General features: G+C 55.1%; 1 protein-coding gene and 1 long non-coding RNA gene across 3 annotated transcripts; one reads left to right on the top strand and one right to left on the bottom strand.

The window, feature by feature from the left end:
• Positions 1–690: 690 nt before the first annotated feature.
• On the bottom strand, positions 691–14,502 carry PITX2 (paired like homeodomain 2). 2 transcript variants are annotated; one of them, XM_086747581.1, is made up of 5 exons: positions 14,371–14,502; positions 12,187–12,242; positions 4,587–4,865; positions 3,593–3,798; positions 691–2,014 (listed from the first exon to the last, which is right to left on the bottom strand). In XM_086747581.1, exons 2-5 carry the CDS (start codon positions 12,230–12,232, stop codon positions 1,451–1,453), a joined length of 1,095 nt encoding a protein of 364 aa, XP_086603707.1. In that variant the 5' UTR covers positions 12,233–12,242; positions 14,371–14,502; the 3' UTR covers positions 691–1,450. The 2 variants fall into 2 exon arrangements, with proteins under 2 accessions (XP_086603707.1, XP_086603708.1); XM_086747582.1 differs by lacking the exon at positions 4,587–4,865.
• A 71-nt stretch (positions 14,503–14,573) lies between these two features.
• LOC147600859 (uncharacterized) lies at positions 14,574–15,764 on the top strand. The gene is made up of 3 exons (XR_015258518.1): positions 14,574–14,749; positions 14,861–14,927; positions 15,040–15,764. It is a non-coding gene; the product is annotated as an uncharacterized LOC147600859 (long non-coding RNA).
• The last annotated feature ends 7,813 nt before the right edge of the window (positions 15,765–23,577 follow it).

Genomic DNA, 23,577 nt, shown 5'->3' with positions numbered 1-23,577 from the left:
TCGGTATTACTTAAAACAAAACACGGGAGAGCACGACCTTTCCCTTCAACGACGTGTTGCAGCACGGAGCCGCAGGAAACTCGGGGGCAACCTCTCACCCCTCCCCGCGCTCCGCGGGGTTGCGGTTATTTGGGCTGCTCTTTGTTTCTCCTCACGTCTGGAAGGGGGATTTGGAAATAGAAATGCAATATTACATGAAGGATCTCCCCGCTGAAGGGAGAAGGTGAGCACAGGGGGCGGCGAAGGGGACAGATTGTTTTAAACAGGAGCGGTTTGTTTGCAAACTGGCTTTTCTTTTTTTTTTTTCCCCCACCCTCTCTTTAATGTAATAAAAGCTTCCTTCACAGCGGGAGAAATTTATGCTCGAGATACAGCAACTGTGCGGCTGGGAATTCTCGAGGCCAACGAAGTCAAATAATCCATTTTCTCGGGGCTGCGCGGGGGAATATAAGGATCCTGCTGCACCCAAGGCAGCGTGTGCAAGCCCCACGTTTCTCTAGCATGCAACTTTAGTGTGAGGGATTTTTTTTCCCTTTTTTTAACAGTGTAAACCGCCGGCACTTATTTGTTTTGCAATGAAAAGTACTGCCCTGTGTTTCCAGAGAACGAGATCCAGTGTCAGTGATCAGTCAATCACTGCAAACCAGTTGCTGCTGTGCAGCTTGGCTCATTAAATAAAAATCCAGACAAAACTGTATGCTGTATATTTTACTCCCATGAAATAAAACACATTTTTTTTTTCATGTTTGCTGAAAAGTAAAACAATAATATTGTACGAAATGTTATGCACAGGGCATGTTTTACGTTGCAATATCAGAAACATCGTTGCATCCACCAGAGGTACTATTCTAAAACTGATATTCACACAATGGTTTTTTTTTTAATAATTATATGTTAGAAACATACAGTGTCGCATTTAGTATATACATTCCCTTGCTCACAAGCGAAAAAGTCCTAATCGCTTCTCTGTAACATGCTTTATTTTAAAGCCTAACCTTTAAAAACACTGTTGTGATATTACTAACAACTGCTTTTATAAAATTAATTTGACATTTCGATATATATACATCCTTTCAGTCATTTTTATGTTAACAATGCTAAACTTAAAAAATAACAAGCTTATAGTAACATTAAAATGTCATATCATATCCAGTCAAACATTTGTCCATATATATATATATATATATGTCCTTGTAACTGTTGAAATACTCTTAGTGAATGAAAGATCTCAGAATCTGTAGGGGGTCCTTTGAAAACAAAGGAACTATCTTATTTCAGTGGTTTCCTCTTTTTTTTTTTTTTCCTCCTCTCTCTCTTTTCCTCTCCCTCTCCCTCTCTCTGATTTTCCTCCTTTCTCTTTCTCTACAGTGCCCATTACTTCCTAGTGTAATTCTCAGTCTTTGCAGGAAACGGGGTGGGATTCCCATGCAGTGTTTCCTACTGGGGTGCCTCACACGGGTCTGTCCACCGCGTACTGGCAAGCGCTCAGGTTGGAAGCAGGGTTCTGCACGCTGGCATAGCCAAAACTGGAGTGCTGCTTGGCTTTAAGTCTCAGACTCGCCAAGCTCGAGTTACATGTGTCCCTATAAACGTACGGAGGCGTCGGAGGAGCGTAAGGACAGGCAGGCGTCGGCACGGCAGAATTCAGGGAGGGGTTGCTCAGGTTGTTCAAGTTATTCAGGCTGTTGAGGCTGGAGCCGGGGACCCCGGTGACTGCAGAGGGTACCATGCTTGAAGACATACTCATGGAGGAGATGGAGTTTGGAGGGGAGAACATGCTCTGAGAAGACAGAGGGTTGACATTCATGGAGTTGAAGAAAGGAAAGCTTTTTGTGGAGAGGGAGGCGGAGGTCAGGCCCTTGGCCGCCCAGTTGTTGTACGAGTAGCCGGGGTACATGTCGTCGTAGGGCTGCATGAGGCCGTTAAACTGCGGACCGAAGCCGTTTTTGCAAAGCTCGGCTTGCTGGTTCCTCTCTCTCTTTCTCCACTTGGCTCTGCGGTTCTTGAACCAAACCTTTGGAAAAGGTGGGGAGGGAGGGGCGGGCAGGGGAGGAGATGCGAGACTCGAGTTAGTCAGGGACAACAGCCCAGCGGGTCCCTGTATATATATATACGTGTAAAAATGTGCATGTACATATGCACACACATCTATAGGTTCGCCTCCTCCTCCACGAAGCCCCGCGCTGCTCCAGGGCAGCGATCTGCTGCCGGGGCCGCCGAGCATCCCCTGGGGCCGCGGGGTTTAGCAAGGCAGATCCGTGGGAGAGCCATCCCGCCCCCCGCCCTTTTTTTTTTTCTTCCTTTTTCCCTGTAATTTCTCTCTCTTTTTTACCCCCTCCTTCCTTGGCTTATTCCGCACTGGAGCCGTCCAGGGGAAACACAAAAGTGCAAAAGTGAGGGCGAAACGGCTGGAAACCTGCGGAATTTTAAAGCGATGTTTCCTATTACGGGGAAAGAGGGAGAAGCCAGCAACTAATAAATCCTTGCTCCAGTTTGTTAAAGCTACAAGTTCCTCCCGCGCGGAAGCTTCCAGAGCCGAAAATCACTTTCTAAATAAACTCGTTCGACTGCTCTTTAGATGAAAAAAAAAAAATCAAAGAAGAAAAAAATTTTCCCCATTAACAACGTGCTAAGTGAGATCTGAGGCACCCTTCCCGCAGACAATGGGGGAAACGTGCCCTTTCCCAATCCACATCTGGGTGCCTGACCCGCCGGGCAGCCGCCGGCCACAGCCTGGCTGTGTGTATTGGAGCCGCCCCGGCGGGTTTGCAGGAGCCCCTCCCGGGCCAAGTCGGGCAGGGGCCGTCGGACGGGTCCCATCTGGCGGCACCGCGGCCCCCGACACCAAAAAAACCCGGCAAAAGCCCCGCGCCGCCACCGCTCCGCGCTCCGGCGGCCCTTCCCCAGCCCCCGGTTCTTTCTGCCTCGCTTTCCTTAAGCGACGGCGGGGAGAGGTTTATGTGGGAATTCCGAAAATCTGGGGGTTCGGCCCGTTTCGGGGGGCTTTTTGTGTGTGTGTGTGTGTGTTTCCCTCCCCTCCGCCCAAGCGCAGCGTTTGCAGGCCAGCAGGATCCGGCCTCGGTATCTCTGCAGCACCGTGATGGTCCCATAAATCTCGGAGGGGAGGGGGGAAAGGGCGGAGAGAGACGCTCGTTGAATTGTGAAACCAAAAGAAAAGAGGAAAATGCAAGGAAAGGCACGTCGGGAGTGCCTCGGAGTGAAGCAAAACCCCTTGTGTATTTGACATCTTTTTCTCATTAGAGGCAGCGCAGGTTGCAGCCTGTTCCGAGTGGCTTTCTCTGCTCATCCGCGTTACGATCAAAAGGAGCAGGACGCATTGCACGGGGAGGGTGAAACGTGCAGCAAACCATATTCCGGAGAGGGGGGGAGAGAGAGAGAGATCCCAATCTGTCTCGCTTTGACAGAAACGTCCCGCTCTGCCCTCCTTTTGCGCGAGGGCTCTGAAGCTGGCGGACAAACCGAAATCGAAAGCAGCTGCGAACATCTCGGCCCTCCTCTCCTTTACTTACCCCCCCACCCCCGCCTCCCCGACCCCCGCTGCGGGGAGCCGGAGTGTCGTGCCGGGACTTACCCTAACCCTGGCCTCGGTGAGGTTGGTCCAGACGGCGATTTCCTCGCGGGTGGACATGTCCGGGTAGCGGTTCCGCTGGAAGGTGGCCTCCAGCTCCTGCAGCTGCTGGCTGGTGAAGTGAGTCCGCTGCCGCCGCTGCCGCTTCTTCTTGGAGGGGTCCTCGGGACCCGCATCCTCGGTTTTGCTCTGCTGGCTCTTCTCTTTCTCTGTAAGGGGAGGAAGCAACAAAAAAAACCACAACAACAAGGCGGAAAACGAAGGCGCCTCAGCCTCCGAAGCCTCCCCTCCGGTGGTTGGGGCAGGGCTCGTCCTCGGCCCCGACTGCGGCTTGGGGTTGGGGGGGGGTTGAGGGGTGGGTAATGATTAACCCGCCGCGGGAGCGACGGGGCCGGCCCTCCACCCGGCTGCGTGCGAGGTTTTCGCCGGTCGCTGCGCGGAAGATTTTCTCCGTTTTGCATCCGGACGGTCCGCCCGTCTGTGCACGCGTAACCCGCGCTGCTCGCTCCGGACCCTTCCTCTGCCCGCACTCGCGTCGTTCGCCTGTCTATACCCGCACTATTCGTCCGTCTATATCCGTGCTGTTCGCCCATCAGTACCCCTATTCGTTTGTCTACACCCATGTTATTCGCCGATCTGTATCCATACTATTCGCCTATTTGTATCCGTGATTTTTGCCTATCTCTACCCGCGTAACTCGCCCGTAACTAAGCCCATCCTTACACATGTCATCATCTTTCCCACGCCGGCACACAGACACTGCACGCGGAAAAAAAAAAAAAAAACCCAACAAAAAACCCCAAAACAAAACAAAACAAAACCCAAAAAAACAAACAAAAAAAACCACACAAAAAAAACCCCCAAAAAAGCCATAAAAGGGGTCTCGGCTTGGGTGCGGGCCGCTCCCGGGGCGGTGGGTGGGGGGGCTCTGCGGCGGGGCTGCCGGGGCCAGCGGTCAGGGCTGGGCCGGGGGTCGGTGCCGCTCGCCCCTTCTTACCTGCGGCCTCGGGGCTGGAGGTGTCGGAGATGGTGTGCACCTCCAGCCGGTGCTTGGCGGGCTCCAGCGAGGAGCGCGCCTGCCCCGCCGCCAGCGCCGTTGCCATGGCCAGCGCGGGCTGCTGCTGCTGCTGCTGCTGGTGGCAAGATGATGATGATGATGAAGAGGAGGAGGAAGGTGAGGAGGAACACAGCTTATTCCCCGCTCCCAGGCGCTCCAGGCTTAGCGGGTCCTTCATGCAGTTCATCGGCAAAAGAACGCCAAAGTCTACGTGCGCGCCTGGGGGGTCGACAGGAGAAGGTGTGCGTGTGTCTGTAGGTGTCGGTACGTGTAGCAGGGCCGGGTCGGCGCGGAGCAGCCCCCTCCGCGGGCGCGGAGCAGCCCGGCGGCTCCAGAGGGGTCAGGGCTGCCGGGCGAGGAGTCTCGACGGGGCGCGCGGCGCTGGGCTAGCGCCCGGGCGGCACGGCGAGCCCAACAGCCCCCGCCGCCCGGGAGGGACGAGGCGGTGGCGATAGGCGGGCGGGCGAATCCCGTCCTGCAGGAGCCGTCACGGCGACAGGGCTGCTCCCGGGCCAGCGGCCCCCGGCCGGCCGCGGGGCTCCGCGGGGCGGGGGCGGCGGGGGACGGCAGGGCGGTGCGCTCCGCTCCGCTGCCCGCGCATGGACCCGCGCCGCGCCGCGGCCGTCCCCGCACCGCTTCAGCTCAGCCCGCTTCCCTCTTGGCCTGACATCTTAAACCGCCGGCGGCCTTCCCCGCGCCGCCGCGTCACCCGCCCCCGCCCCGCACCGCCCCCGCACCGCCCCTCCGCCCCCTGCGCCCCGCCCCGCGCCCCGCCCCGCTCCCCCCTTCCCCCTTCCCCCAAACCACAACCAAAAAACCAAACCCCTCGCGTTTTCCGCCAGCTTCCCCTGGGGGGTGGTACCCACGCCCGGAGAGCCTGGCCCACGGGGCGCCCCGTCGGGGCTCCCGGACCGCTCCGCGCTGCCTTCCGCACTCGCGGACGCGCGGGAATGAGCAGCGGAAAGCTCGAAGAAGACAGCGAGGAAGGCGTAGCCCCGATTCCCTCGTTGTGGAGGGGGCGGCAAACACACGAGGTGGGTGTGCGGCCGCTTAGACGGCGGATCTCTGACCGGTAACAGCGATGGTAGCAGGAACAGCCACCACCACGACAGCTAAACACGAACGGGTACAGTACCCGCACCTCTGCGGCACGGCCACGGAAAGCTTCACATCCCACTGGAAGGAGCATGGAAGAGCGTATCGACCCCAGCCCCTCAGCACTCATAAGCCCCGCGCTCGCCGGCTGCCCACACCCAAGGCGGAGAAAACGGGGGAAAAAATCCTCTCGCCGGCACTGCCATTCCCGTCCCTTCATTGCAGCCGGATTCCCAACAGCCAGCCCCCAGGGAGGCTGCTCCACCCCAGTTTTCCATCTCATTCTCCCAATTACCCGCAGGGATCGGTCCCCCCCACCCCCTCGGGGACCGTCCCGCTTCCCGGGAGGGGCCCCCGCAACCCGCGCCCACGAAAGCCCTTCGCAGAGTTTGGCCAAGCCCCGCAGCGAGCCGGGCGCCGGCACGCAAATCTCTCACACACAGCCCCCCCCCCCAGGTTTGGGTGGGGGCAAGATTTGAGCCCTTGCTCCCGGGCACCTTACGGCGAGGGGGCGAGGCTGCTGCGGGCCCGAGTCCCGCAGGAGGAAGGAGGAGCGGGGCTGCTTCCAGCGGCCCTAACGCGGGGGCAAGTTGCCCTCCCGTGTCGGCCAGGACCTCTCGGGGCAGGGGAGCCCATCCCCGAGCCCTGCTCGCGGGGAGAGCCGCCTCCCGCCCCCGGGGAGCTGTGACCTTGTTAGAGATGGGGAGTAAGAGGGAGTCCAGGCACGGAAAACGCCAGTTTGCGCCTCTGTCTTCAATCCCTCTACACTGTCACGGGCATCAGAAAGTCACCGAAAGCTTCCCCTCGATGTGGCCCTCCACACCCACATCCCAGCGCCCAAACTTTTCCCTATCCTGTTGCTTCCCCTCCGGGCCTCCCCCGTAAGGGTCCTTCTTAAGTCGCTGATGCTCGTTCGAGGTGCGTACCATCCCCCGCAATCTTACTTATCGCTAAATTATACATAGTACTTTCCCAGCCTGTTAGTAAAGAAGGTTAAATTAATTTACATTCTGCTCATTATCTGGTACTTAAATGACGTGTTTTTATCCCTGAGATTTGGCAAAGAATCTCTTTCCTCAGACCCCACAGCGTTTCGATGGAGACAATGCTCTTACATTTGTAGTGGATTTTAATCTGATAAGACTCTAATTTGCTTAAGTCTTTTAAATGGGGGGTTTAAAATGATTCTAGCCGTTTTCTTATTGAATTTCCTCTAATTCCCCCAAGATCATAAAGTATATGTGTAAAGTAAATATTTCCTCCCTTTGCACCGGCAGCAGATGACCTATAACTAAGTCAACATGAATCCAGCTCCATTCCGCACAATTTGTTTACCAATCATATGTCCCTTTTTCTTCTTAACCTCTCGCTACCTCCGTGGTCCTGCACCCAGAAATGCTCCCCCACCCTCCCGCCCCGTCCCAGCCTTTCCCGGCCTCGCACTCGCTGCAAGGGGACCGGGAGGGGACCCTGCCCTTCTGCAGTCCCCACGCCGGGGCTGTACCCAGGCTGCAAAGCCCCGGGGAGGGGGAGCAGCAGGAAGAGGGGTTACGGTGACCTCCCCCGTTATTATTATCTTTTTTTTTTTTCAACAGGGCAATGCAGCCCACTCACAGATGAACACTTTTACCGCTTTTCCTTTTTTTTTTTTTTTTTCATTCATTCATTTATTTATCATTAGTTTGAGGAAACGCTGGCTTCTTCCGCCGCGACCCAAACCGAAAAGCTGCTCCCGCCTGCGCGGCGCAGAGCGCTTTTTACGCGCTTTAGGCTCCCCTAGGGTACAGCGCCGGTGCCCGCCCCGCCGCGGCCCCCTCCGTCCCGGGATGCTCGGCAGGGGCGGGCGGGTCCCGGCCCGCTCCCCCTAGAGAAGGGGGAGAGGAGGGGCAGGGCCCGGCCAGCGCGCCGCCCTCCCACGCCTCCCCCAAAAAGCGCCAGTCCCGCATCCCCCAGCCCCACGCGGGACAGACCCTCCGGCAGTCACCGCGTCCCCAGAAGAGAGGGGCACAGCACTGGCCCGGGCCCTGCAGTAGAGAGGGAGAGGGTGCCGGCATTTCCTTACATGCCTTTAATTAAAACTCTCCCATCCCGGGCAGGAGGGGAGCTACCACGAAGCATTAGTCGTCATGGTGACCATAAATCACGTAAATCCAAAAATACCCACCTATAATCTGAAATGAAGCTTTTATTTCCCGAGTGAAATAATATTTTAAAAGCTGTCAGCCAACCGAAAAACAACTTAATTGTAGCCACCCAAGCAATATATTAGCGGTAAAGGTTTCAATTAAAATGTCAGAAGTGTTTTTTAATTCTCCCCCCCCCCCTTTTTTTTTCCTGCTGGAAGCTCCCATCCCCTTTCGGATTCGGGTTACGGTCGCGAAGCCGCCCCGGCCGGGTAACCGGCGTACCGACTGTCCGCGCCTGCTGCGGGGGGCTGCCACCCCAAAACCCCCCATTTTGGGGGAATCTCTCCCTTCCCCTTTCCGCCGGCGCTGCGGGACTGGAGGGGGATGCGCCCCGGCCGCCTGGAGGGCATCCGCCGTCTGCGAAAAATGGAGATTTGGGGCTGCTTCCTGCCCCGCTCCACCTTCTTCATTGCCTTTTTGATTTTGTAAATTTTTTTCCGTTCTTTTAATTTATTTTTTCCTTCTTTTTTTTTATTTTTGGTTTTTTTTCCTTCCCCAAGTGTTTTTCGACCTTCCGCTGCCGCGATCGCCGGTGCGGGACGCGGGCGGGCCGGTAGCGGGGCGGCTCGGCTGGGGGTGCCAGGGTGGGGGAGGTGGGCGGCCAAACCTACTGCGGGCATTTATTTTCCCACTTTTCCTTTATCTCCTTACAGGATCGTTGTTTCTAGGCGTAATACTCTCCTAAACGGATAAATCTCCAGCTCCTCCTGTTGTCTTTTACCTTCGGCTTGTTGTCTTTCGCCTATCTCGGATTACTGGGTATTCTCCTCGATGAAGAGCCATTAATTACCCATTCAGTCAATATTAGGAAGACTACAGAGCTTTTTACATAGGATTAAGAAGACACCAGGTTGTTCCATTAGTATATTCCTACTCACGAATAAGCTTTCGTTATACATTTAGTTTTCCCTGGAGTGAGGCTAACACCCGCTGCATATATTATTCTCAGACGGCCGGGGGGTGGCGGGGGGGGGGGAATTACATATCCGAAGCGCAATAGATATATTTAGATATCTTTTAATTTGCGCTTGGCGGGGGCTGCGGGAAGGGGCGCGCAGGTTCCGCGCAGAGGCAGCGCACTGGCGGCGCGCGCTCCTCCCCGGCCAAGTGGAGAGCCCGGCTCCACCGCTCGGGTCACAACTGCGAGGACAAATTTGGCCACCTTATGTACCGGGGAGGGTGCCGCTCCGGCTCCGCCTTGGCCCGCTCCCCTCCACCCGCGCCCGCTTCCTCCCGCGGGGCGGGGAGGCTGCCCGCCCGCCGCGTCGCAGGGCTCAAAAAAGGCACCGAGGACGCTGCCGTCCCTCCAACTGAATCAGGGCTGGGTTTTTTGTGTGTTTTTTGTTGTTGTTGTTGTGGGGTTTTTTTGTTTGTTTGGTTTGGTTTTTTTGTTCCTGTTGGTGGTGGTGGTAGGGTTGTTTTTTTTTTTTTGAAAAAGAGATATTAAGCTAGGGAATAATTATTTTTTTTCAAAACAGTTGAAAAACAAATTTGAGATGCTGAACGATGATATCAGGCGGAATGTAATTTCAACGTTTTATGTTGGAGGCTGCTGTTTCAGCAATACCCAGATTATCGATTACAGGACAGGATTCCTTAAGCAGAATTCATAGAACTAATAGATCGTATAGGCTTTTACATATATATATATATACACACACACACACGTGTACACACACACACACAAATAGTTTAAGAATCTCCCGCCCTGCACAAAAATTATTCGAATGAACCCACTAGCAACCATTTACGTGTGCTGAGGGGTTGCCAAAGCGTGTGCTGGAGTTTTCCAAATTTCGTGGGACTGGTCACCCAGCAGCAATTTTCCCTTCTCCCTGGGTGAACGCGACACCCGCCGGGCTGCAACGACACTTTCATATATTCCCGTTTCCCTTTCCCCGGCGGGGCCAGGAACCCGTTTCTCCTGAACATCCCTCTCTCCACGCGGGAACGCAGCGCGCCCGTCTCGTTTTGGAGTGTTTCCTACTTGAATTTCGTTTCCTCCTTTCACAAGAGCATCGATTTGACCGAACATTCGCTTTTAGGTTTGTTGCGGGTTTTTGTTTGTTTGTTTGTTTATAATTATTACCGATGCTGCTGATTACCGATGGTGCCTAACCCGCAAAATTACCTGACCGCTCTCCTGATTTCCGAAACTGAACTCTGACGGGGTGGGGGGGTCCCCAAACAAGCCTTGCTCGTCTTCGCCACCTCCTCCCCGCACCCCCGCACTCCCTCCCTCCCTCCCTCCTCCCCGACCCCCCCCCACCGAGGACTGGACTTTCGGCGAAGTAAATCCCATAAAGCATGAAGTCCTTCCGGTCAGGCAAGAACGAAAGTCACTGAACACGGCACGACGAAAAGCAAATCAAAGCCAAGATCCAACAAAACTCGCCCGAATCACGAGAAAAACACCCGTGACACTACAATTTGCTGCAGCTCGGGGCGTCTCAGGACTTTGCCATCACTGGTCGCGCAGAGCCCACAAGCTTACGGGATCAGCCCCACATCGGCAGGGGTATACCCTCACATCTGCAGGGATATGTCCCCCACATCTGCAGGGATGTATCCGCACCCGCGGTTGTTCCACACTTCCCTTCCCCGTGCATGGGAAGGTTTTAACGGTCGGGCAAACCCTCACGTTGCTTCTCCGGCTCGGACTTATACTTTAATTAATGGCATTAAAGGTGTTTAGATAGCAATTTCCCCTGCAGCCCGACGGGTAAAAAGCAAAGCGGCTGATACGGTAACGAGGCAGGAAATTTTGCGTGTACTACAATAATCCGGGTTCCTAATTGATGGTTAAGAAAATAACCATTTGTTTCTCGCAGAGGAAGTAGAAAGTTACCGTGTCAGGGAGCATATGTGGATATTACTTTTATAAATACTCAGTCCAATGAAGCCAGCGTGGAAGGGATCATAAATTTATTATATCAGAAAGGTCCCCACTTTCCCATTAGGTCGCGCTGGGGGTTCTGATGAAGGCCACCTGTCCGGTGGGAGGAAAAGGCAGAGGGGGGTGAAAAAGGCCTTTTTTTTATTCGCAAACCATATATAAAGCGATGTCACCCTTCCTTTCCACGTTATTTAACACTCATTATGGGACGAGGGAAAAAGTGCCAGACCTCTGCTAAAGCCTATTTGCGCACAATTTAATATCACGTATGTTTCCGGGATTAGACATTATCGACTCATAATACCGCCGCGCTTGGCGTGACCCCCGGATTTCGCTCGCTAACCTCCCTGGAGCTTCAGCGTTTCTTCTTCTGGGGGTCTAGCCAGCAAATCCTTCCTGGAATCTCCGGGGGAGGACGGACTCGGGAAAAGGGGAGGTGGCTCCTGCCGAAGCCACTGGATGCTGTTTGAGAAGGAGCGAGCTGCTCAGCCGAGCAGGGTTAACGCCTCGCTCCCGCAAGGAAGTGTTTAACCACCAGGCCAGCAATACGTGCATTATTAATTCGCTATAGTTTCCTGTATTATTAATTCAGGTTAATGTATTTTACTTAAACACAATTACGTTTGTCTTGGATTAAACAGCCTCTCGAAACGCAGAGCGCCTGTTTTCTCCTTCGTAATATATTTGCGTTGCTGTTTTTCCTTACCAGCCCTCGGGCTCGCCTACCAGACCCCCTGAAGCGGGCAGGGGAAAAGGAGGCCCGCAGGGTGCGGGAGGAGCTCCGAGGGTACCGCCTCGGCGCGGGGTGTGAGGACCGGTGCCTCGTTTACGGGCGAGAGTATTAAAAAAAAACCCAGAAAATAAAAATAAATACACACGAGAGCGACCCTGAGGGTATCTGAAAGGCGCACTGACAGCGGTGATTTCGAGGAGGGCCTGGCTGGCGCTTTGCACCCCTCCCCCCCCCTTTTTCCCCGCGGCCGCGCATCTTCGGGCGCAAGCGGCGCGCGGGCTCAGCGCCGCGCCGCGCTGCGCCGCCTACGGACAGCAGGGGGCGCCCTGGCGCCGCGCAGGCCGGCCCGGCGAGGAGCTGCGCCCCCCCCCCCCACTCCGCCCCCGGCAGCGCGGCCCGCGAAGGGGCGCGGAGGGAGAGGCTGCACCCCGGCACAGCTCCCCCTTTTTGATACCCGCCTCCTTGGAGAGCAGACACCGGGCGGCGGCGGGCCCTGGGGACGGGGGAACGGCGAGGGGAGCGACGGGACAGGGGAGAGGCGGTCAGCGCCCGCTGCTACGCACCGGCTGCCCCGCCCGGCTCCGCACCCGCGCAGCGCTCCGCACGGCAGCGAGAGGCGGTCTCTCTTACCTAGCTGAACGCAGGCGGAGACAAGCTTGCGGCAGTTGGGCTCCATCCCCCGTTATCTGCAAAAGAAGAAGGCGCCGGAGATTTAAAACAAGTATTTGTGGAGGGAAAAATAAATTCCAAGAAACCCAGCCGCCCCGCAACGATGCTGGCGGGATCCCCACTTCTACCCAACGATGCCCGCACGGTGCCCCCTCTCCTCGCCTCAATCTCGGCTCCCACCCGTGGGGGTTTTCCCGCCCTTAGGATCGCTCGGCCTCCCTCCATTCCCTCGTTATTTGGGGAGCTGGAGGAGGGTCCCCGAACCTCTCGGCCAGGCTGAGACCCCTGTCCCAGGGGGGGTCGCGGGTACCAGTATAGCTGGGCCACATGCGTGGCGGGAGATGCGCGGCCACCGAGACCTCGCTTCCCGCCTGCGCCTCCACGTCCCCCCGGCCCGAGAGGCCGGGCAGTAAAATCACAGGATTAGTGCCTGATTGAGATGTCTGTTTGTGAGATATTACAAAATTCATTATCACAGCTCTCTACTAACTCGATATGAAGTAACACAGATGGGATTTTATTAGTCCAGGCTTCAAATGTTTACTTATGATAATTTCGGGGAAAATTTGCATGTCACCATCATTTCGGTAATCTTTTCTTCTTCTTCTTCACCTCTTTTTTAATGTCTGAACCGGCCGAGTGCTCTGAGCCGGTGCTCAGAAACGCGGCGGCCGGGAGCCGAAGCACGTTTGAGATAAGCAGCGCCCGCCGCGCCGGGCCCCGCCGCTCTCCGCCGGGCAGGCAGGACGGAGCCGGAGGGGGAAAAGGCAGGGAAAAAAAAAAAAAAAAAAAAAAAAGAAAAATTAAAAAAGAGAGGAAAAAGAGAGGGGAAACGGGGAGGTGCGCTTATCGGCACTCCTCCCGTTTATTCAAGGCCGAAGGAGAAAAACTCTGCTCCCCTCGGCAGCCAGGCCTAGAGCACAAGCCGCGCCTAAATTAATGAGGAAGGTGATGAGGAGAAGCTTAATTCTTCGCCGATGGTCCTTCAAGAGGGATAGGTCTCCATCAAGATCAGCCCTGCGTGACAAATCCAGCTGCCCTCCCCCGACGGCTGATTTATCTCGCGAGTACAGACACACACACACACACACACCCCCCCGCGCCATGCACACGCACGGCAGCCGAGGGGAAGTTTCTCCCGAGCCCCCGGTCTCCTCGGAGAAAAGTGCTTTTTCCCAGACGGGTTTATTCTTCCTTCTCCGCCCTCGGTGGCCTGCACCGGTCCTTTCCCTTTCTCCTCTCCGCATCCTCTTTTCGTTTTTGTTGCGAACCGCACCGCAGCGCCGGGCCGAGGGGAGTGAGGAGCCTTTTCCTACCGCCTGGTGGCTGGGTTTAAAGCCGCTCCACTCACTTTTTTCCATTCTCCGAGCACTTCTCCGCTCGCAATGAAACACCCCAGCCCCAGCAGCCGCCCCGGCAGTGCGGGCGGTCCCTTTCCCCGCGGCCGGCGGGGCCCGCTCCGCGCAGCAGCGACCGGCTCGGAACACTTCGGCTGTGACAACTGCGCGGCGCGGACGAAAAAGCGGTGTCACACTGGATTTATTTTTATTATTTTTTCCCTTATGGATATCTATAGCTATTTTTTCGGGGCGGGAAAAAAAAAACAAAACAAAACCCCTAGCCGTCCAAAAGACAGAGTCCCCTGGCAAACATCTCAGCAACACTCCGAACAGCGAGGTCGGTGATTTCGGCGGGAGAGTTTTTGCTAGGGGCCGGCGGCCGCTGTCAGTGGCTCCCAAACGAACGCAGGGCTCCGAGCGGGGCCTACCACTCCTCCGTGCCCGCAGCCCCCCTCGGGGGGTCCCGGCCGCCGAACCCGCAGAGCCTCCTGATCCTCTCGATTTCCCGGCTCCGCGGCCGCCCCCACGCCCGGCTGCGCGGCTCCGCGGCGGGAAGGCGCTGCCTGTGCGGCCGTTCCGCGGGGCCAGTTCTCCTGCGCCCGCCCCGCCGAGGGAGGCCAGGCAGCCGGTACGGCGGCGAAAAGGCGCGGGCTCCCTTCGCCGCGGAACGGGGCCACAGTTGCCTGGGAGGACACTCGCAGGTTCGGCCCGCGGCCCCGCCGCCTGTCCCGGGGTGCAGAGAGCTGGGGCCGTAGCCCCGCGCCCGTCCCGCCGACACCCACCCGCCTCCGCGCCTCCCACTCACCGGGGCCGCTGCGCTGTCCGCCCCGCTGCTGACACTGCTGGTACCGGTGCTGCCGGGGGCGGCGGGGCCGCGCCGGGCTCCTGCGCTGGCTGCGGGGCCGCGGAGCCGCCGCTGGCTCCCTCCTTCCCCGGCCCTCGCGCGCCCCCGCCCCGCCCCGCCCGCCTCCCCGTGCCCTGACGTCACACCGGCTCCGCTGAACGCGCCTTGTCGCCGCCGCGGGGCAGGGCCCGGCCGGGCCGGGGCAGGGGGCTCAGCGGCGCTGCGCGGGCACGGGCACGGGCGCGGAGGGGGCAGGCGGAAGGACAGACAGACGGACGGACGGACAAAAGGCGGCGGAGGCGGCGGAGGCGACGGGCTAGGTAGCCAGAGGAAAACCGAGGTGAGCGGGGACGGCCGCGGCCCCTCCGCGCCCGCGCAGGGCCCGCCCATCCCGGCCTGGCCCAGCCCGGCTGGGCAGGGGGGCACAAGTAACTGTGGCCAAACTTTCCAGGGCCGGGCCGGGCCGGCGGCTATCCTTGCACCAGGTGTGAAGAGGGATCGCCAACCCATTGCGAGAGGTCTCGTTTTTCTTTTTTAACCCACTTTTTGGTAACTTTTTTTTTCCACTTTTTCAATTTGTTTGTGTTTTTTTTTGTTTTGTTTTGTTTTGTTTTTTTCCTTAAATCCCAGAGGTCCTTGTTCGTGCCCATATCGCTAGCGCAGAGCCGGGGGAGCCGAAATCTTGCCGCTCCCCTCCGTTACTTGCCCTGCCTCGTGGACGGACGATAGCGAGAAAACACCACGGCAGGCTCTCACTCTCCTTTTCCCCCAGACGACACCGAGGTGGAGCCAGGGGGGAACTTATTTTCGATTTTGTGATGTTTTCCTTGTTTAAGAAAACAACGGAGTCGGATATCTCTATTTAGACCAAAGTGAAGCGATTGCTTTTTTTTTTCTTTTTTTCCTTTTTCTTTCTTCTTTTTTTTTCTTTTTTTCTTTTTTTTTTTTTTTTTCCTCGCAGCGTTTCCGTGGCTTTGTTTGCAGAAGGACCACGCTAAAACACAACGGGCGCTTTCTTAACTCGGAGGCTGCACCTGACCTGTCCGTAGCTTTTCTTAAATTATTTCAGCCTGGAGTGAATTTTAGTTATTTCTAGGCGTGGGCAGGGGGCTAGGCGATTATTGCCGGAGAAGGGAAGAGAGCCCTCGGAGGCGGCCGAGTTTCCAACGGGCTCGTTTTCCCGGCGGCGCCGGGGGAAGCCCAGCCGCGCTCGGCGGCACCGCCGCTTCCCGGCGAGCGCGGAAAAGCCCTTCGCCGTAGCGGAGAGGGTCGCTTCCTCTGGCAAGGAACGAAATCGTGCGGAATTTTAAAGTTTTTCTTTATTTTTCCAGGGAGAAATAAATGGATTAGGTGTGCTCTCGGCTACCTGTGTTTCTGTCCCCGGGAGCGCTCTACCGGGTGGAATCCGCTTTCCCCGCGCATCCCGAGAAGGAGCGGAGTCTCCTGCCTCGCACCTGTGTTTCCCCGGGGCGCATCTTCCCCGCACTCCCCAGTCCCACTGCGTTTCGGACAGGGAAGGAGAGGCCCCCGCCTCAGCAGCACGGCCGCGGCGGCTCCGCGCCCTTCTCCTCCGCGCCCCGCTGCTGCTCCGCTCCCGCCGAGCCGGGGGACAGCGGGCTTTGGCCGCCCCGGAGCCGGAGCGGCTGAAGTGAGCAGCTGGTGGGAAATGCAAACGGCTCCTGGAGAAACATAAGATAAAGGGTGATTTTCATTCCCTCTCGAGTGTGTGGAAGGAGCTGGACATACGTTTCACGCTCCTAATCCTTCTTTTACATTTTTAGTCATACTCCTATTAAACAACTAATTAATGCCCAGAATCACCAGGGAATACATTAGACATGCTGCCGTGGAAGAGGGGTTCCAGGGAGTCTGGAAACTATGGAGCCGACTTAATACGCGGATTTTTTTTTTTTTTTTTTTCCTTCTCCCCCCCCCCCCCCCCCGTCCGTCAAAGCAATAAATGTAATAACAGATTTCAGGGCAGGCAAAGGCCGAGGCGGCTGTATTTATAGCCTGGCTCCCCCACTCCCGCCAGCGCAGCGAGAACAGTTTAAAAAACCCCGAGGAGCCTGGGGAGCCTTTTCCCGGCGGGCTGAGACGCGGAGCGGCGGCCCGAAGAGGACGGGAGGAGCCCTCCCGCCCGCCCCCCTCCCGGCTTTCCCGACTGCTTGGAAAGCGGGCCGGGGTCATATTCCTCGTCGCGACGGGGGGAAAACGCTGTGTTGGTGAGCGCCTGTCGCGAGTATCCGTTGGCAGGCAGCCGGCGCTGCTCCCGAGGTGACCTCGCGTCTGAGCCCGGGCCGGGACCGAAGGAGCGACCGGGGCCGCTTCCCCACTGCCAGCCGGGGAGGGTTTTTTCCTGGGGACGGGTGAAGGTAAAAAAAAAAAAAAAAAAAAAAAAGAACAAAAAAACCAAGAACGACAACAAGGAAAAGGCGAAGCGTGTCTAGCCGTGACCGAGGGCAGAGCAGTGTTCCGAGCATCCCTCGGCCTCTCGCACCGGCCGCCGGCGCTGCGGGACCGGCGGAAGAGGGAGCGATCCTCCGAAGTGGGCGATGGGGCAAATTCACGGCCATTTACAGTCTTCGTTCCCGGATTATGATCTCAGCCCTCGCAAGCGATCCCTCCCGTCTCCCCCCCGAGCCTCTCCTCCCACCCCCCTTTCTGACAGGGAGCGGGTATGTAAATACCTATGGCTGTCTGTGTTTAACACACTCAAACATTATCGATTTGTTGGGCTGCTCGAATATTTTCTTCCCGGCCAGATCTGGTTTCAAAATTGTACATACCGGCGGTTCGCCCTTGTGCTACAATACAATAATTGTTAAAAATTGCAGCAGTTCAAATGGAGCCGTTGATTTGCATATAAATTAAAATCACTGTGCCTCGCGTATTCCAGTGTTTTATAATCGTTTCGAAATTAGCGCTTAACCACTTGAGCTAAAAGGATATATAAATGCCTGTATTGACTCGCTAATGAATAACCTAATTAAAACGTCCCGAGGACGTCGGTCGTTGGGAAGATTGTTGAACGAGGGCTAAGGATGACGGCGCGAACCGGAGCGGAGCAGCCTCTGCTAAAAGAGTAACCTCAGCTCCACGCTGTGACACCCTATTTATTTCCCTTTGCTTAGATCCCTTACCCCTCTTCTATTAATCTTATTATTATTATTTTTTAAGGAGGAAAAAAAAAGAAGAGGAAGCGCAAACGCCTCCCGGTTCGCCCCGCGCCGGGCGGGTGGGATGCCCTCGGCATCTTCCCACCTTCCCGGCAGAGACCGGCTGCCGGGAGCGGAGAAGTGCAGCCGGAGCCGGCGGGGCCCGTCCTGCCGTGGAGATGCTAACAGGCACTTACCTTCGTCATGAGACTGGGGATAAAAAGGTAGTTCTTCCTAGGAGAAGCAGTGCAAAGGAATGCGAGAAGTTCAGGGGGAAAAAAAGAAAAAAAAAAAAAAAAAGGACAAAAAGAGCGAGTAAAAAAAAAAAAAGGCCGGCGGTGAGAAAATCTGTAGCCTCGGGGGCTAGCCAGCAACCCCTTTCATTTCAAGCACTTATTGATTTGCTGTTGTCATCTTCTGCGACGCAGAAGGACACTTGAAAGAATTTCTGATGGGGCTCTGATCTGAGAAACGAGGTGACCTGATGGGGCTTCCACCAAATTCTTAATTACCACATCAACGGCCTTAAAAATAAAAAAAAAAAAAAAAAGGAGGGGGGGTAGCGAAAAAAAAAAGGAAAAAGGGAGGGGGTTATCTTTGACAGCAACAGAGTTTGCTTATCCGAACTTTTTTAACCACTCAGAAACTTCTCTTACCTCCTGCTCCCATCGCTGTAATTCCAGCCCTGCATGCAACTCCCCTTGCCCGCCTCCGCTCCCTGCAGCCCCGAGCTCTCCGTCCACCGGCCCGGCGAGCCCGCGGGCGCGGAGCATCCGCGGGGCGCTGCGGGGAGACCCCGTGCCGGGGAACCGCGCTCGCGCCTGGCGGCCGAGGCGGAGCCCACCCCCGGGTTCCCCCCCTACCCCCGGACAGGTCTGGGGAGCAGCCTTCGGGGGCGGTGGAGGGGCCAAGCCTGGGAAGGGAGTTGCGAGAGAAAACATTTCAAGTGCAGCCGATTGCAGAGGAGAAGGGGAGAAAGGTCAGGACGAGGCGGGTGCGTGCGGTGCTGTGTGTGTGCGGGTGTTACACTCCACCAGACACGCAAGCCCGTGACTTGTCTGCAGCCAGCTGCTTGAGTGTCATCAGAACTAGAGCAGGGAAATTTCAAACGAGGAAATCGACACGAAAAACCTATTGTCGAAGGCACTGGAAGGCAAATAGTGTTTGGTGTTGCTTGTATACAGGCGCACTAAGCTGACAGATGACAGCAGTGCTTTTGGTTGAAGAGAAATACACTGCTTTTGTCGCACATGGTGTGCACACACATGCACATTCCTTCTTCTTCCTGCTCTGGCTTCTGTTTCTGCAGGACAAAGCAAACCATCCTTTATAGGCATCATCTTCCCTTCTCTCCTTCCTTCCTTCCTTCCTTCCTTTCTTTCTTTTCTTTCTTTCTTTTCTTTCTTTTTTTTCTCTTCTTTTCTTTCTTTCTTTTTTTTTTCTTTTTTTTTTAACTCTCTCCCCTCTGCCCCTTTATGTGTGGTTGCTCTTTATTTTGGTGCCAGAAAGCTGAGGGAAGGGATTACCACCTAATTCGGTATCTCTGATCCTGTCCACCTCGCAGCAGTGGCTGGACCCAGGCTGCGAATGCTCAGTAGGGTTTTGCTTAGCGTTTTGTACCCTTGTTAGCTTCGAAGGGGCATCGTCCTTTCCGAACAAATGCCCGTCCCACCAGTTCATGTCTCCCTGTCAAGCAGGGCTGATGACGTCCCTGTTGTTGGTGTGTGCCACCCTTCTCCCATTTCCAGCAGATCACCGGCTGCTCAGCTCCAGCAACCAGGACTGTCTGGTTACACCCGAGTCTTACACTCTATTGAGCCTTAGCTCCTCAAGGTCAGGTTTCTAGGGTGGCAACACATATCAACAAGGACTAGATGGCCTAGCACTCATTTTCAAGCCTCATTGTATGGCTTCAGTCATTTGTGACAGGAAATTTCAGCCCATAGCTTGCTCATATCCCATGTCCAGCATAGTATAGTCAACACGTCTTATCTTCTCCCTACGTGCCCAACGCTTTGCAATAGTCAGTGGACCTCCTTCGTGTCAGTATCACACTGTAGTGAAGGGAATATGAAACCACGCCTTGTTGTTTTACAGGAGCTGGATTCAAATTTGGGGGATTTGGGAGCTTAGCAGAGAAATCCTAGAAGGGGTACCACTTGGATTTTTTTTTTTTCCCCCATGGCTTTGAACACCTTTTCCAGAGCTTATGGAAACCCGGGACCTCTGTGTAGTTGCTTAATTCATTTCTATCCATACCAGGTAAAACTAGATCTTCTGGTAAGTGCTGCAGGTGTAGGCTGAAGGGGATGTCACATTTTTCAGAAAACAGGCACAGCACAACAGTGCTGCCAGTGTTGGAGTGTCAGCCTCCCTGCTGCTCTCCTCTAGAAGGCAGGCAGATGTCACACCTCCTGTCACAGCAGGGTGCAGAGGGACCCATCCCTCATACCATGAGTAGCAGCAGTGTTTGTGCTCACCCTCTCCAGGGAGCCTCTGTCGCGCTCGTCAGGTGACTGCTTCTCCTGTGTCTCACTTGCCTTTGTTGGTGCCAGCCCATCCCTCATGCTATGAAATGTTGTGCCTGAAGTGCTCATGTGTCGTCTCCAGCTGTTTCCTTCAAATGTTTCATCAGGGGAAGGGGGAAAAATGATACCAGAATGGCCCCAAATTATCTGTATATTATAGAATAATAGAATCATAGAATGGTTAGAGTTGGAAGGGACCTTCAAAGGTCATCTAGTCCAACCCCCCTGCAAGGAGCAGGGACATCCCCAAATAGATCAGTTGCTCAGAGCCTCATCCAGCCTGGCCTTGAACGTTTCCAGGGATGGGGCACCCTCTCTGGGTAACTTGTTCCAGTGTTCTACAACTCGCATTGTAAAAAATTTTTTTCCTAATATCCAATCTAAATCTACCTCCCTCTATTTTAAAACCATTACCTCTCGTCCTGTCACAACAGGCCCTACTAATCAGCCTCTCCCCATCTTTCTTGTAGGCCCCCTTGAGGTACTGGAAGACCACTATCAGGTCTCCCCAGAGCCTTCTCTTCTCCAGGCTGAACAGCCCCAACTCTCTCAGCCTGTCCTCATAGGAGAGGTGCTCCAGCCCTTTTATCATCTTCGTGGCCCTCCTTTGGACCTTCTCCAACTGGTCTATGTCCCTCTTATGTTGGGGGCTCCAGAACTGGACACAGTACTCCAGGTGGGGTCTCACCAGGGCAGAGTAGAGGGGGAGAATCACCTCCCTTGACCTGATGGCCAAGGTCCTCTTGATGCAGCCCAGGATGCGGTTGGCCTTCTGGGCCGCAAGGGCGCATTGCCTGCTCATGTTGAGCTTCTCGTCCACCAGCACTCCCAAGTCCTTCTCCTCAGGGCTGCTCTCAATCTATTCTCCACCCAGCCTGTATTTGTGCCTGGGATTGCCACGACTCAGGTGCAGGACCTTGCACTTGGCCTGGTTGAACTTCATGAGGTTGGCACGGGCCCACCTCTCCAGCCTGTCAAGGTCCCTCTGGATGGCATCCCTTCCTTCCAGCATGTCAACAGCACCACACAGCTTGCTGTCGTCGGCAAACTTGCTGAGGGTGCACTCTATCCCACTGTCCATGTTGCCGACAAAGATGTTGAATAGGGCCGGGCCCAACATGGACCGCTGAGGGACGCCACTCGTGACTGGTCTCCACTTGGACATGGAACCATCGACCACCACACTCTGAGTGTGGTCATCCTGCCAACTCCTTATCCACCAAGTGGTCTATCCACCAAACCCATGCCTCTCTAGTTTAGAGAGAAGGATGTCATGTGGGACAGTGTCAAAAGCTTTGCACAAGTCCAGGTAGATGATATCCGTTTCTCGTCCCTTGTCCACCAATGCTGTCACCCCGATGTGAATATTGTGATTTTATTGGGCATGAAGTAATTGTGAGGAAACTTATTGAAGAAGATGAGATAAATGTGCATTGCTTAGCCTTTGCTCTCCTCTCACCCATGGCTTCGTGGTCATCCAGTGTGACAATCAGCGATCGACCTGTTTGTGGGTTTTGGTATCTTTGCTGAACTACACTTTGCTGGAAAGTCAGATGCGCACGGTAAATATCCACCTATGTCTGATCTCACACCATTCCTTACAGCAAACCGTTGCCTCTTCTTTCTGTTTTCTCTGGGCTGTCTCTGCCCCGGTGTGGGTCACCCATGGACTCCTTAAAGCTGGTCCTGCCCCACTGTGATCCACGGAACCCTCAGAGCTGGCCCTGCCCTGGCTTGGGTCGCCCACTACTGCAGTCCCTCAGGGTGCCTGCACCCTCTTCACCATGGAGGCCCCCAGAGTGCACGTCCCACCCCATGGCTGCCAGGTTCTTTTTTGGTAAAAAGGTTTGGGAAGAGGTGCTGTATGTGCTTTGAAGTTTTGACGTGATATTTTGGGGCACAACAGTCAAGTTTTGGCACATGGCAGGACTGTGCCACCATCTGTCCTTCAGAGCTGACTGGAACCAGCTGGAACATGGCTATGTCAGGGGTGGCCACCCAGCAGCCCCACTGCCACTGCCATGCCTCCTTGCCCATGGCTGGAACATCTATAGAATTCATCCAGGAGTGCAGGGTATCACAAACCCCCATTCCTGCCTGCAGTGGAGTAGGGAGAATGAGTGAAAAATCCCACCTGGCCTAGGGAGGGCCTGCTCCTGGGCTGGCCTCCTGCCACCTCCTCCTGCCTCCTGCCACCTCCTCCTGCCACTACCCTCCTCTATGGCAGGAGGAGACAGGATGCAGGCAGTATCAAGATAGGTTTCAGTGCCCAAGGAACTGACTGAAAGCTAGGCAAATGGAGCTTAAAAGCACCCCGGCTGCTTAATTCGGATGGCTGAGTAACCCCCATCGCTGTGAGGTGCGGCTCTGGCCCCCATGCCCCTGCCCCACTAGGAAGGCCTTACTGCGCCCCTGCCAGTGCCTTGGCTGTGCTCCCTCTACCCCAAAGTGGCTGCCCGGTGGTTGGGACGGCTGGTCAGGCTGTGTCACAGCCTTTGGAAAGTGTCAGTGCTTTGGAAAGGTTAAAGTAGTAAGCAGCATTTGGGGAAATCACTCGAGGAAGGGCAAAGGTGGTGGCACCTGGTGAGACGTTCTTTGTCTGGGAGCGTGGCCAAGCTCTCTTACTCACTGTAATACACCATGTCAAAGAGCTGGCTCCTTGTTACACACTGCTTTTAAAAAGTGGAAACATAATGATAAATTTTCTTCACTGGTTGAGGGCTGCTTCTCTACTTTTTTTTTTTTTTCCCCCCCTTTCACTACTTTTAGATGAAGCTGTTCTGACATCCCCCATTAGGGAAAATGTTGAATGCTTTTAGAAAAAATATTTGTTCTGATGGAATTTATGACGTGATCTGCTACTCAAATTTATAGTTAGCTTAATGTGGTAGGTTAGATAAAATGGCTCTTGATGACATTGTGGCAATCACAAAGCCATACTTTCAGGCATGTTTGGACAGCTTATCAAAAAGGGTTTGGAAACAGAATGTGGGTATTAAAAAATGCAGAATAGAGTTGGAAAGATTGCCAAGGTTAAAAAAAACTCACACAATCCAAACCTGAAACTAAAAGACAAGTTTATAGGTATGCTATAGGAGTGTCTTCCTTTCCCCCGGGCTGAAGAGACACTGACTTTGAGGTCAGAATTGAAGAGGAAAGGTAAGATGTACTTAGTACTTATTTTTGGGAATTATGAGAAAAAAAAAAAAAAAGTGTTCAGTATGTTCAGACCTCTCCGGTAGACAAGAAAAGAGAAGAGGAAAGCCCGCAAGCAGATTTGTCTTCCACATTTCTTTTCTTTCAGGAACCTTGCTTCCCAGGAGAGCAGCATGCCCACTGGTTCTGCTGGCGTTGTACCACCGTGCTGTGCGCCAGCATGGCTTGGTGCAGTGAGAAGCAGGCTCCTTTCCAATCACTTTTGCTGGTAGTGTTGACGCAATGTCACGAGAACAGCATGCCACATAAAACAATTCTCCATTCAG

This window comes from Chlamydotis macqueenii, chromosome 4, assembly GCF_036417535.1.
Source record: "Chlamydotis macqueenii isolate bChlMac1 chromosome 4, bChlMac1.mat, whole genome shotgun sequence".
In the NCBI taxonomy this organism is placed as follows: Eukaryota; Metazoa; Chordata; class Aves; order Otidiformes; family Otididae; genus Chlamydotis; species Chlamydotis macqueenii.
This window is presented reverse-complemented; position numbering and strand designations above follow the sequence as displayed.